The following is a 14,465-nucleotide window of genomic DNA, read 5'->3' on the forward strand; positions in this document are numbered from 1 at the left end:
ACCTTAAAAACTCTGGCATAGACACTGAGAACTGGGAAGCCCTGGCCTGTGAGCGCTCCAGCTGGAGGTCAGCTGTGACCAGCAGTGCTGCAGAATTTGAAGAGGCACGAATGGAGGGTGAAAGAGAGAAACATGCCAAGAGGAAGGTGTGTCAAGCTAACCCTGACCAAGACCGCCTTCCACCTGGAAACCAATGCCCTCACTGCGGGAGAAGATGCAGATCAAAAATAGGACTCCACAGTCACCTACGGACCCACCAGAATACTGATCCTGGAAGGCTATCCTACTCAGCCAACGAGAGATCACCTAAGTAAGTAAAGGATATGCGAAACCATATGGATATGTGAATATGGATATAGAAATGATGCAATTCTGGTCCGAGTATACCATAGAGTCATGCTAGATGACCCAGAAAATGATTCGATGAGACATATTTTGTTGGACATGAATAAACAAAAGATCAGCATAGTTAAAGCAATTGTATTCCCCGAAATAACCCTACAGATGTGAGAGCTGGACCATAAGGAAGGCTGAGCGAAGGAAGATAGATGCTTTTGAAGCAGTGTTGGAGGGAAATTCTGAGAGTGCCTTTGACCCACGAGAAGATCCAACCAGTCCATATTTCAGGAAATAAAGCCCAACTGCTCATTGGAGGGAAGGATAGTAATTGAAATAAAGGAAGGAAAAACAAAAAATAACACCCTTAAGGAGGTTTGGGAAGAAGATTTAGGGATAAAAATAAATGAAACAGAGTGGCAACAATTATGGAGACAAAGACACTTAAAAAATTTATCAATACGGGTTAAAAAAATTATTACAAATTAATATGGAAATGGTACTTAACACCAGTAAGAATAGCACATATAAATAAAAACTATTCAAAAAATTGTTGGAGAGGGTGTCAAGAATCAGGAACATATATACATATGTGGTGGCAATGTAAATACGTAAATAATTTTGGGGGGAAAGTATTTAGAGAAATAGAAGATATATTGAATATTAAAATAGAAAGAAGTCCTAGTATAGCTTTATTATCATTATATAATAACAAACAATTGCAAAAAGAGGATAAAGATGCGATAACAAATTTATTAACAATAGCAAGACTACTTATAGCAAGGAACTGGAAAAAAGAAATAAATATACAAATAGAGGAGTGGTATAAGGAAGTATGGAAATTGGCAATAAATGATAAGCTCACATGTATATTAAAAGTTAAAAGAGGTATATGGAAACAAAGTGATTTTGATGATGTATGGAGAAAATGTATTGAAAAAGGATTAAAAAATAAAGAAGGAAAGGTACCTCCACAAGAAGAATTGAAATTTTGGACAAATGACATGTAAAAGCTATGGCTTGGGAGGGGGGAAGAGAGCACAGCGGTGAGGCATAGAAAATATGTATAAGCAGAAAAATAACACCAGATGCCAAAACCAGGTTAGTTTGTATTGAATATGTATCTGCTGTAAAACAAATGTATAACAAATGTATTAAACCATGATAAAATAATAAAAAATATTTTTAAAAGCCATTTGATTAAAGGAGGTTCTCCACGTTTTAAGTCCTCTAGAGACAAGTGGATTGCAAACTTCTACCATCAACCAATATCAGCTAGGATTGCTAGGACTCATGGGCTGTCGGGCAAATTGTCACAAGATGCTGGTTCCCTGGGTGAGTTGGAGAGTTGCACACAACCCTATTGTTTTGCCAGTCGGTGAGTCCACCAAAACTGGAATTGACTCATGCCTAAAATGACTCATGAAAACTGGAGACTCATAGTCAAACCCTGAGGTCTGGCAACCCTAGTCTGATCTGTTTCTCCAATTCTGCTATTTTTAACTGCACCAGAATCTATCACTTCTGGCATTTCACTCTGCTTCAGACTGCTGGCTTTGGGGAAAGAACCAACATGACTTAATTAGAAGTGGAGCTAATTGGAACAAAAAATTAAGGCATACTTTTAATTCCAGGCAGTGTTGTTAGCTTACCAAACCATTGGGGGGGGGGGGGGAACCTTGGCAATATTGACCCACAATATAGTAAACTTTTACCAAAAGATCAAGGTTTTGGCCTAACACTCGTATATAAGTGTCTACATGAATCAACCATGGGTTTCACATTATTGCCTGCTGCTAACATCCAGTTGTATTCCCGCAACTATCCACTTGGCCACAGTTTTCATTGCAAACCCCACCCTTGAAATCTCATGAAACTTGAGCTCATTTTATGCCCAAAAAGTAATGGAAACATATTACAATGAAATCGAAACAATGGAAACATTAAGAAGCTAGAAACTTAACCTTTGTTTCCACTTCCAACAAAGGTTATTTTCCATGTGGATTCTAATTGTCAAGTTCTATCTATAGAGCAACTAAACATTCTCCAGATATACAGGGACTCCTTGAGAAAGTAAACGTTCTCTGTCTAAGAAGGGATATCACAGATCCCAAGAGAAGTTACTTTATTGCTGGTTAATGGAGTTTACATTTGGCTATTCTTTATCTCAGTTCTCACATGGCCAAAAAAAAAAAAAAAAAAAAAATGAGATGCCTCCAAACAGGCCCGTAGCCAGGATTTCATTTGGGGGGGGCCTGATTTTCGGGGGGGGGGCTGAGTCTGAGTGAAAGAGGGTCTAGCCTAGCAAACTTTTTGTATCATTACCCCAATACCCCCATGCATATGGGATATATTGAGTATGGTGATCAGATCATGATATGAATAAACATAACAGTTTAAATAATGCACCAGTAAGGCCTTTTCGCGAACCACCATGAGAATTTGGGGGGGGGGGGGGGCTTAAGCCCCTCAAGCCCCCCCCCCCCCCCCCGGCTACATGCCTGCCTCCAAACCAACTGAACTACAGCAGAAACAACATCTGTACAAAATAAAGCCTAGAATTAATATCATATTGTCAAAGGCTTTCACATCTGGAATCACTGGAGTGTTGTATGGTTTCTGGGCTGTATGGATCTTCTGATGATGCCAGCAAGTGATGCAGGCAAAACGTCAGGAGAAAATGCTGCTAGAACACAGACACAGAGGCCGGAAACCACACTGCACTCTATTAATATCATCACCTTTCTTCTTCTATATGACTTTTTAACATCTTTGGCATGACGAAGAGGTCACTGGAGTTTCAAAAGCTTTCAATGTGTATTTTGTACATTTTTGGGTGAACAATGAAAGTATTTCTCATCTGTGGATTTTGGATTACAATAACTAATGTGTACTTCTTGGCTTGCACAAACATGCAAGAAACAAAAGTCCTACACAGTTTCATTTAAAGACATCACTAGTATGACAATAGCATGCAGTCTTCCTTCCTCTAATACACATATATTCTGGAGGAATGTATATGAAGTGTTGGGCAGGAGAATACACGTAGAATAGATATTTATTACCTTACAATAATAAGCACCAAATATCATCTGAATATATAAATTGCCAGCAATGAATCAGACCATTGGTCCATTGCTCAGTTCTTCTAAATCTCAGACAGGAGTCTTTACCAGGCCTGAACCTTTAACTGGAAATAGTGGAAACTGAAAGTGCAAAGTCTGAACTCAACTGTCCAGAGTACATTCTTGCATTCTTAGAAAACAACAATGGTGGCCTTTGCCCCAATTATTATTTTTTCCTAGCACGAGCAACCCTAGGGATAGGGAGATGAAATATTTTTAATTTCAAGCAGTAAAACATCTGATACTGACACCGGTTTTGCTTTTGTGATTGCTTAAGGCAGTGGCTCTCAACCTTCCTAATGCCGTGACCCCTTAATTCAGTTCCTCATGTTATGGTGACCCCCCAATCATAAAATTATTTTAGTTGCTACTTCGTAACTGTAATTTTGCTACTGTTATGAATTGTAAATATCCAATATGCAGGATGTATTTTCATTCACTGGACAAAATTTGGCACAAATACCCCATACGCCCAAATTTAAATACTGCTGAGGTTGGGGGGGGATTGATTTTGTCATTTGGGAGTTGTAGTTGCTGGGATTTATATTTTAATCAAAGAGCATTCTGAACTCTACCAACAATGGAATTAAACCGAACTTGGCACACAGACCACCCATGGACAACAGAATATACCAGAAGGGTTTGCTGGGCATCGTCCTTGAGTTTTGGAGTTGTAGTTCACCTACATCCAGAGAGCACTGTGGACTCAAACAATGGTGGATATGGACCAAACTTGGTACAAATACTCAATATGCCCAAATGTGAACACTTGCGGAGTTAGGGTAAAAGAGACCTTGACATTTGGGAGTTGTAGTTGCTGGGATTTATAGTTCACCTACAATCAAAGAGCATTCTGAACCCCACCAATGATAGAATTTGGCCAAACTTCCCACACAAAATCCCCATGACCAACAGAAAATACTGCGTTTTATGATGGTCCTCTGACACCCCCTCACGACCCCCCCCCCAGGGGTCCCGACCCCCAGGTTGAGAAATACTGGCTTATGGCATCAGGCTTGATACTGTTTTGGGTAAACACGACAACTGCCTGTGTGCTGCCCTTGCAACCTTCCCAGCCCCAGCATGGGAGATAGAAAGGTGGTCCAATTAACTCTTCCTTCAGCATTTGACAAGCAAAGCTTCACTTCCCAGCTTCTCTGCTCTATTTCCTAGATGCAAATCCTTTTACAGCTATTGATTTATGGCTCTGCTTTGGCAGTTGCCCTGAACTGAGGTTACATGAGATTTCTAGGAAGAAGGAGGCTTTTCCCAGAATGGTTTCCAAACAGTAGAAGTAAATACCATGGGAACATGACAGAGCAACCAAAATGTGAAAGGATAAAGGCTAACTAGGGAAGGGATTTGCTTCTGGGGCAAAGTGACTTGGTTGGAATACAGTGCTGGGTGCAAACACTAACTTTGAGAAGCTTTTCCTCAAAAGAAGAGCAGGGAGGGAGGTGTCTCATTGCATGAAAGCTGACGTATAAAACCAGTGAGGGTTATGAGGGCTGGACAGCTGCAACAGCCTTGGCAGAGTGTTGAATTGCTGTCTCATCCTTGCCGATGGGAGTTTGAAATCAGCAGTAATCCAAGACCTTGGCAAAAACAGAAACAAAACAAAACTCAAGAAGCAAACTTTTTCTTTTCCAAAGCCTGCCAGGGCCCTAGGATGCCTTTTCTGTATAATGCAAAAAATGTTGTAATGTTTGAACATTTAATCAGTCAATCTTTTTAACCTGCCTTTTAAGCAAACTCTCCTAGAGCTGCTCACAATAAAAAGATGTTAAAACAATGGCTGAGCAAATATAATAAAAACAGTGTCTGACGCAAGACCTATTCTTATGGTCACCAGATTTCTTTGAACAGTGAGAATTTCCACGTATACAATGCTTTCTTGCTTTTAGTTCCTTTGAAAGACGTTCACCAGGGGTTTATTGGTTACTGGTTATTTGTTTACTTTTTATTGTACTTTATCAATAATCTCTCAGCCCTCCATTTATACACAGGTTGAGCAGAGATGGGGACATGGCTTCAACATTCCCGCTCAAAATCCTCTGCTCACATCAGACTGCCAAAGAAGTAAACAACATTTTAAGCTGCCTCAAATTCAACTCTCTCAGGCCTTTCCTTTGAGTTTCCTTAAGCTCTATCCCAATACTTTGCTACCTTTTACAAATATCTAGAATGCTATGTTCTTAGACAGGGGTCCCCAAACTAAGGCCCTGGGTCAACCTAAGTCTGAAATGACTTGACAGCACACAACAACAACAACAACAACAACAACAACAACAACGACAATCCTATCTGATCAGCTAAAAGCAAGCCCATACCTCCCATTGAAATGCTAATTTTATATTTGTTAAAATTATTCTTAATTTTAATTATTGTATTGTTTTAAAGTGCGTTTTGACTACAAATAAGATATGTGGAGTGTGCATAGGAATTAATTCATGATTTTTTCCCAATTATAATCCAGCCCTCCAACAGTTTTAGGGATTGTCGCCTGGCCCTCTGAACAGTTTGAGGACCCCTGTCTTCATATGAAGAGAGACAGATTTGATTTTTTTTCATCCGATACAGAATATTGCTCAAACAACCCAGAACTGAGAAACAATTATAGATATATATAGCTGTGAGACTGTATTCTGTGTGTGTGTGTGTGTGTGTAAATAACAGTCTCACAGCTATATATTGTTGGTTGTTTATCTAACAAGAGCTGTGGCAGGTCAAATCCAGTTATGAATCCAACTTTAAACAGCTCTTACGACCATTAGCTGCAGCCTGGTCAGTCTTACAACAGTGGTGTTTCCAAACTCTGGTTTTCCAAGTATTTTGGATTCGGCTCTCAGAATCCTCACTAACCGATCAAGACACTTGAGGCTCCTGGGAGTTGAAGTTCATAATACCTGGAGGACTAGATTTTGCAAATCACTGGTGCATAGTGTTGATGTGACTATAGCATATCAAGCATGTGTCTCCTTGCCCCAACTATAAATATGAGTCTTGGAACAATAATAGGCCAAAAAAGTCCAGTAAAATTTGACTTCAGGTATATCATATGGTTTGAGCAGTAAATTTTGAGGACAAAGCATTGGAGGGTAGAACTGGCAACTTCTACCCTCCTTAAATTGTTTAAGGTGGATTGAAAGAGTGATTAATACCTAGTCATACGCAGCCATTCTATTCTATTGTTGTTTCAAGAAATAGGTTTGGTTCTATTGGCCTTTGAAAACCCCTTTAATGAGGAACAAAAGCCGAAGAGACACCCATCTGCACAACACAGGAAGAAAACAACTCACCTTCAACTACTTTTTAATTCTCTTTCAAGGTAGTATCTGTAAATGCTAACATATAAGCAAATAGGGAAAGAACATAGATGAGCATGTATTCACCGAAACACAGATGGGTAACTGTACCCATATTCCGTATTAGAACCATGAACATATACAAACATGATTCTATGATGCTCTGTGTTTGCTTATGTGGACACAAGTGTACCAGTGCAGACACACACACACATCAATGGACTAGACTGCTTCAGACCATGTCATACAATCTAGCATCAAAAGATTGCACAAATCTTCTCTTTGCCATTGAATTTTGATTACTCTTTCTTGTCCTGGACATACATGTGGATGCATAACTATTAATGCTCTCAACAGTATATTGGCACAGCCTCAAATGTAGGTGCAAGTATCTAACCTCATTACATGCAAAGGCACAGTTGTGTTGTCTCACAACTACAAAATGACAATTTACAAGTAGAATTACCTCTGTGTTCCAGAGAAACAATTACAATGGTATCACAAAACAGATATGAAGTTCTTATCCTCACCGTTGAGTATTTACAAATACCACATACAAAAGAAGTTGAAAGCAGGCTTGACCCTTAATGGGTTTTTTTCTACTACCAGGAGATGGGAATATTCCATCCTGGAGAAGATATGAATCCATTTGCTTTACTCTTTAAGGAGTCTCAAACCACACCTACCCACCAACTAAGAGGCTTAGCTTCCAAATGAATAATGATGACTCTCATGCCTGGTCTTCACACTTCATGACCTCCATGACCACAACCCCCCGAGATGAGTGGTTACCTTGTAGAGGACAGCAACACATTCCTTTGCCCAGGGCTGGTGGATGCTTTGCAGGTGGGGTGGGGTGACTGTGGTGTTCCAGACACAACAGAAGACCACCCCTACAGCTCTCCTTTGGTGCAAATTCTGGGTCTCTTGTATGCTGCGCACCTTCTTGAACTGAGTGGCCCCGCTGGCCAAAGCCAGGACGCCGACACCGTCTTCTCCACTTTACTCCAAAGAGATTCTGCCTGTAACTGCGCAAAGGGTTCTTTCCACGCCTCCAAACCCCTCCCTTCCCCTGGCTGCTGAAGTCCCATATGCTTCACACTCAGCTAAGATGACAGGACTGGATGCTTCAAATAGTGACGACTACGGAGGATCCATCCGGCATGGCTCACTCTGTACCCTTCCCATCTTCTGACAGCCCCCTCCCTTCTCATCCCTTGCTCTCAGTCCCCAAGATGCTTAATTAATCTGAAGGACCATCATGAAGAAGGTGGCCACGGCTGCTCCACTGCATGCAGGTCAAATCTGTCTGGGTCATTCTTCTTATGGAACAGAAGTCATCTGGAGACACTGAGCGGCTCAAAATGCAGAGGGTGCCAAGCTATTTTTGTCCACATAAGAGATGGAGACAGGCAGGGCCATGTCAGGCCAACTACAGACTATAGCCCCAAAAAAGGGAGGGAGAGGCGGCCTCCTTACCAAGCCGAGCTTTCAAGCTCTTCATGTAAAATTCAGCTGCTGTAAAGGCATACTGAAAGTCACCTGAGGTCACGTATGTATATGGGGTATCTGTCCAAACAAACTTTATTTGTTGTGGTAAGGGGAAGGGTTAACCATTCCCTCCCATCTTTTACTCAACCCAGGCTGATAAACTTTTAACAAGGGGAATTCATGCCAGTCGTATCCGGGGAAGCACTTTTTATTATAGTCCTTACAAGAAACGTGACTGCATCTCACTCACAGCTTTTGTGCAGCGAAAGGAGAGCTTGAAGCGATGAATAATCCTCAAGGCAACACAAGCATTTGCCTCCAGGTATCCGGTCACAACATGGCAGCTGGTGAGAAGTTAAAATCAATATTTAGCCTTGGAATTACAAAATGGCTTCCCTGACTTTGTCAAATATCGTGCCCTTCACAGAAGAGCTGCACCTAGTGGCTTCAGTCAGCCAGAATAAGCATTTTCACATCCATACTGTCATGGGTTACAAGGGACCTACCTTAGGCATCCATGCACTAAAAATACAAAAACAAAGGTTGCAATTAGAAATTTTGCAAAGGAGAACAGGCTAAAATACAGACATTTAACAAAGCCTCTGACAATGAAGTTCCATTTTACAAAGCCTTTTTATGTCTTTTTCTCCTCTTTTCCTACTTGATCTTCGTTGAATCTGTGAGGATTTTAGCAGCATTAATGATGAATGGAAGAATTGCAGTTGTGGTGCAGAAGTGTCTCTGTAGTAAACAATGCATAGAACCATAGAGTTGGAAGAGATCACATGGGTCATCCAGTCCAACATCCTGCAATAAAGCAAAGGCAATAAACTTTGAATTAGGAAAGAATGTGATTCTATTCCAACCAATCCTACTGTAACTGTGTGTTACAAGGTATACAGCAAATTCCTCCAGAATCCCTTACTGACTTACTAAAAATAGCAAAATAGAGAGAAATTATGAGAGTAGATAAGCATGCCTCAACCAACTCTTCTTCTGCATGTTTAATAATAATAATAATAATAATAATCTTTATTTCTACTCCGCCACCATCTCCCCAATGGGGACTCGGAGCGGCTTACATGGGGCCAAGCCTGGACAACATAATACAGCAGTAAAATCAAAACATATACAGCAAACAACAACAACATCATCAAAATAACATTAAAAGAAAAAAAATCATAAGATAAACACAATCACAGTAAGGATGAAAATGGGTGAGCCACATATTCAGGATAAAAACAGTTAAACTATAATGAGATAAAATAGGGGCGGAGCATTTATATGGAACTCATAAAACACACAGAGTTGTGAGGCTAAACATCGTATTTGAAGGGCATGAACTCCAAAAAGCACTGATTTATAAATTTGGCCTTCAAAATGGAAACCACCAGAAAACCTGGACGATGTCAAGAAAGAGTCTGGAAGAAACCAGGGAACTAGCAGGTAAAATCAAAACAAAAAGAATCAGGAGGCCTCAATATTTCCAGGAATTTGCTTCTTTTCGGATGAGCCTTATTTTCCTTATTTAGCACTCTGATTTATTCTACAGTATATGTTATTTGAGATGGTTACATTTATAGTTTACATAATTGTATTACATTGTTTCCATTTATTAACTACAGAACATCCAAAATGCTCTGAACTCTTTCTTGCCACAAATAACTTGTGTTGGTTTATGGTAGAGTAATCCAAACATTTCATGCTCTCTAGCAGAGAATTTAAGTACTTAGATCAGAGCTTTCCAAACATTGCATGTGTGGGTGACACACTTTTTAGACCTGCATCATTTTGCAACATAGTAATATAAACCTTTCATTTATATTCTTAAAAATATACGATTTACTGTTTTCTCATAGACTCAGAGGTTGTTTTTTTGTTACATTCATGCAATGCATTCATGCTACACACATACATAATGTCTTACTATGCATTACTATGAGTCAATATAGAGGAAAATCTATATCAGGGGTCCTCAAACTTTTTAAACAGAGGGCCAGGTCACAGTCCCTCAAATTGTTGGAGGGCTGGATTATAATTTGGGGAAAAATGAATTAATTCCTATGCAAACTCCACATATCTTATTTGTAGTGCAAAAACATTTAAAACAATACCAATAACTAAAATGAATAACAATGTTAACAAATATAAACTTATTAGTATTTCAGTGGGAAATGTGGGCCTGCTTTTGGCTGATGAGATAGGGTTGTTGTTGTTGTGTGCTTTCAAGTCGTTTCAGGCTTAGGTTGATCCTGAGTGAGGGCTGGGTAAATGACCTTGGAGGGTCATATCTGGCCCCCGGGCCTTAGGTTGAGGACCCCTGATCTATATACTATATATTATGTATCTTTTCGGCACACCAGCCCTATGTGTCATGAAATATATGATGTACAATTGAATGGAATTGTATGAAAGATGAATGAATGAGAGCTAATAATTTTGGAGACACCATTCTGAACACTAAGGCCTGGAGGACAGATACACTCGGGGACTTTAATTAAAGATTGCCAAACTGCTGACATTAATAACCAGTGACAATGATTAACTGTTGAACTTTTGGGGGAAAACAACATGTTTACATTGATAAGAGACAATACCTCTTTAAGTTAAGGAAATTCTTACAAGATTCCTTATGTTCAGAAGGAACTCAACACAAGCCTTGCATTTACCAACACCAATTAAGAAGAGTCAACATCTGTCCAGGAAGCGATGAAGCCAGGATGTTTCCAACTGGAAAAATATCTATCATTTATTTACAACTTTGGAACAACATCAGCAGAAAATTGTTATACAAGAGACCTTATTAAAATTCAAAAATAGTGATAGACAGTGGCTGTTAAACCAACCCCCCCCCCCCCCCCCCCCAATGCTCTGCTCCTTGGGAAAGAGAGAGATGGTGTATGTATTTGGGAGTGACAGATCTGCAATGGAACGCAGTTTGGTCACTTGCCTCCTTTTCTCAAGGGAAGAGAAAGGAGTGTAATTTTGGAGTTTTGGATTTTGTGCAGGGAGTCAGTTTCTGCTATATGGAAAACAGGGATCTGATCCTTGGCATTGTTTTTAGGGAAAGAGGATGCATTTTAGAATTTTAGAAGTTTTAGAGGTTTTTGAAATATTGGGAATCTGACTTAAGATATGTTCTTCTCCAGGAGATGACGGAGGAATGTATGCATGAAGATGAATATATGGGTAATGTGAATGCCCCTGGGCTGAGAACAGCGGTATATAAGCAAAGTAAATAAATAAATAAATAAAATGCTGAGTAAAAATGTAATTCCCCTTTGTTTGTTTGTTAGCCAGTGTAGGTTGTTTGTGCATTCAATGTAGTTGCATTAAAACTGCATGCCTGCATGTCAAATGTTGTTCTGTAAAAATTTAAAAGTTCTGATATCCTTTCTCATACTGGAAAATCGCAATAAAAAGAATAAATAAACTTTATTTATACTCTGCCACCATCTCCCCGACAGGGACTCGGGGCGGCTTACATGAGGCCAAGCCCAGACAACATATTACAGCAAAATAAAACCAAAACATAAGCAACAAGCAACAACATCATAAGTACATAAGAACATATACTTTAAAGTTATTGAAAAGTTATTTATAACATATATACATTAAGAGGTTAAAACTCTCCAGTTTTAGTACAATCTTGCATACTCAGAAATAAGATATACTGAAGTGTTGTGTGGTTTCTGGGCTGTATGTTCTAGATCCTCTGAGGATGCCAGCCACAGGCGCAGGCAAAAAGTCAGGAGAAAATGCTGCTAGAACACAGCCATTCAGCCCGGAAACTGCACCACACTCCAGTGATTCCAGACATGAAAGTCTTCAACGAGACATTAAGACGTATTGAATTTAGGTGGAATTATTTCTAGTCAGTTTGTACCTTTCCAAATGGGATAGGACTGCAACTCTCATTACTAGTCATGGCAGTAGGAGCCGATGGGAATTGTGATCCTGCAGATCTTAGAACATAAAATTACCCATTAATATGAAGAAGCAAAGCTTCACGCAGCATGCAAACACCACTTAGTTTCTTGAGCATTTATTAAAGGCCCCTTCTACACAGCTGAATAAATTCCCACATTATCTGCTTCGAACTGGGATATATGGCAGTGTGGACTCAGATAACCCAGTTCAAAGCAGATATTGTGGGTTATTCTGCCTTGATAGTCTGGGTTATATGGCTGTGTGGAAGGGCCCTTAGAAGACAGGATCTTGGTGTATGCCTGTAATAGTAAAAATTCAATAATCAGAAGGAAGAAAGCAGAATTAGTATTATTCAGAGCAACAGTTATCTTAAATCTGTTTTAACTCAAGACATAAAAGTAACTGTAGCACCTTTAAGATCTAGTTATGGGCATCTGATTAAATATGCTGAGCCCATGAAAGTTTATGGTAGAAATTTCTTCATCCCTCTTAATCTACAAGGTTATGTCTTCTTTATGTCTTTTCACATTTCTAGGACTGAAGGTTTGGAATCCAAGCTCTATGAGGAGCAGTTTAGAGAACTGGGTATGTTAGAGGAAAGAAGGCTGGTCTGGAGGCTAGGGCCCCTTCCACACAGCTGTATAAAATCCACATCGAACTGGATTATATTTATTTATTTATTTATTTATTTATTTCAAACATTTTTATCCTGCCCTTCTCAACCCCCACCCCAGGGGGGGGGGATCCGGGCCGTTTACATCCGGCACAATTCGATGCCATTACATATAAATAATATATACAGTAATTACATATAAGAGCACAATACATTAATTTTAAAAATTAGTTTTAAAATAAAAAGTACATTAATAAAAGTGCAATAATACTGGCTGTCTAGCCTTATGTAGAAACGAATTCAGCGAGCACAACATAATCGGAAACCTGTCCATAGTCCATAACATTATCATTATTACCATTGTCAGTTATCTGCCAGCTACCCATAACCAGCGACTTGTTGACTTGATTTTGCTGAGTTCCACAGGAGCCGCCACCACTGAGAAGGCCCTGTCCCTCGTCCCCACCAAGCGTGTTTGCGCCAAAGGCGGGATTGAGAGCAGGGCCTCCCCAGAAGATCTTAAACTTCAAGGTGGGACCTAGAGGGAGATACGTTCGGACGGGTAAGCTGGGCTGGAGCCGTATAGGGCTTTATAGGTAAAAACCAGCACTTTGAATTGTGCTTGGAATTGGATCGGCAGTGTAGACTCAGATAACCCAGTCCAAAGCAGATATTGCAGATTATCTGCCTTGATATTCTAGGTATATGGCTGTGTGGAAGGGCCCCTAGTTCCCAGATTTTTTTTACTTCATTTCCCAGAATTCCCGACCATTGGCCATACTAGCTGAGGTTTCTGGGAGTTGAAGTCCAAGCGATATGGCGGACCAAGGGTTGGAGAGCAATGGTAAAGAGGGAACGTGGCATGCGCGAAGAGGAGTCGACATTACTCTCGAGGCAGTCATGGTAGATTTATTTTATTTATCGTGTCAGGAGCAGACCAAACAGTTGTACTGCATTTTTAAACAAATAAATAAACAAACAAAACACAAAGTTTGCAAGCTTGGTAGTTGATTAAATGTCCTTTGACCAGTATCTGGCCACTTGGAGTGCCTCTGATGTTGCTGCAAGAAGGTCCTCCATTGTGCATATAGCAGGGATCAGGTTGCATTGCAGCAGGTGGTCTGTAGTTTGCTCTTCTCCACACTCGCATGTCGTGGATTCCACTTTGTAGCCCCATTTCTTAAAGTTGGCTCTGCATCTCGTGGTGCCAGAGCGCAATCTGTTCAGCGCCTTCCAAGTCACCCAGTTTTCTGTGAGCCCAGGGGGGAATCTCTCATTTGGTATCAGCCATTGATTGAGGTTCTGGGTTTGAGCCTGCCACTTTTGGACTCTCGCTTGCTGGGGTGTTCCAGCAAGTGTCTCTGTAGATCTTAGAAAACGATTTCTTGGTTTAAGTCGTTAATGTGCTGGCTGATATTTATTTATTTATTTATTTGGAGTGCTTCTACCCCGCCCTTCTGAACCCCCTAGGGGGGACTCAGGGCGGCTTACAAAAGGCACAATTTGATGCCCAACAATTCACAAAACACAATATACAAATTACAGTAAAATGTCAACAATTATGATTAATTAAAAACGGGATGGGCTGGAGATGTCACTGCCTTGGTCCTTTGCTATTGGCTGCTGTTTCCCGGTGGATGTCAGGTGGTGCAATACCGGCTAAAC

At 40.2% G+C, this 14,465-nt stretch overlaps 1 protein-coding gene across 1 annotated transcript in view; it reads right to left on the reverse strand.

The window, feature by feature from the left end:
- The window catches only part of GRB7 (growth factor receptor bound protein 7), a 115,767-nt gene extending 108,003 nt beyond the window's left edge, over positions 1–7,764 (reverse strand). The window contains exon 1 of the mRNA XM_060781062.2: positions 7,559–7,764. Coding sequence (XP_060637045.2) covers positions 7,559–7,580 — 22 coding nt within the window. The 5' untranslated portion in view covers positions 7,581–7,764. The remainder of the gene's footprint in view (positions 1–7,558) is intronic.
- Positions 7,765–14,465: the final 6,701 nt, after the last annotated feature.

Source organism: Anolis sagrei, chromosome 6, assembly GCF_037176765.1.
Source record: "Anolis sagrei isolate rAnoSag1 chromosome 6, rAnoSag1.mat, whole genome shotgun sequence".
NCBI lineage: Eukaryota > Metazoa > Chordata > Lepidosauria > Squamata > Dactyloidae > Anolis > Anolis sagrei.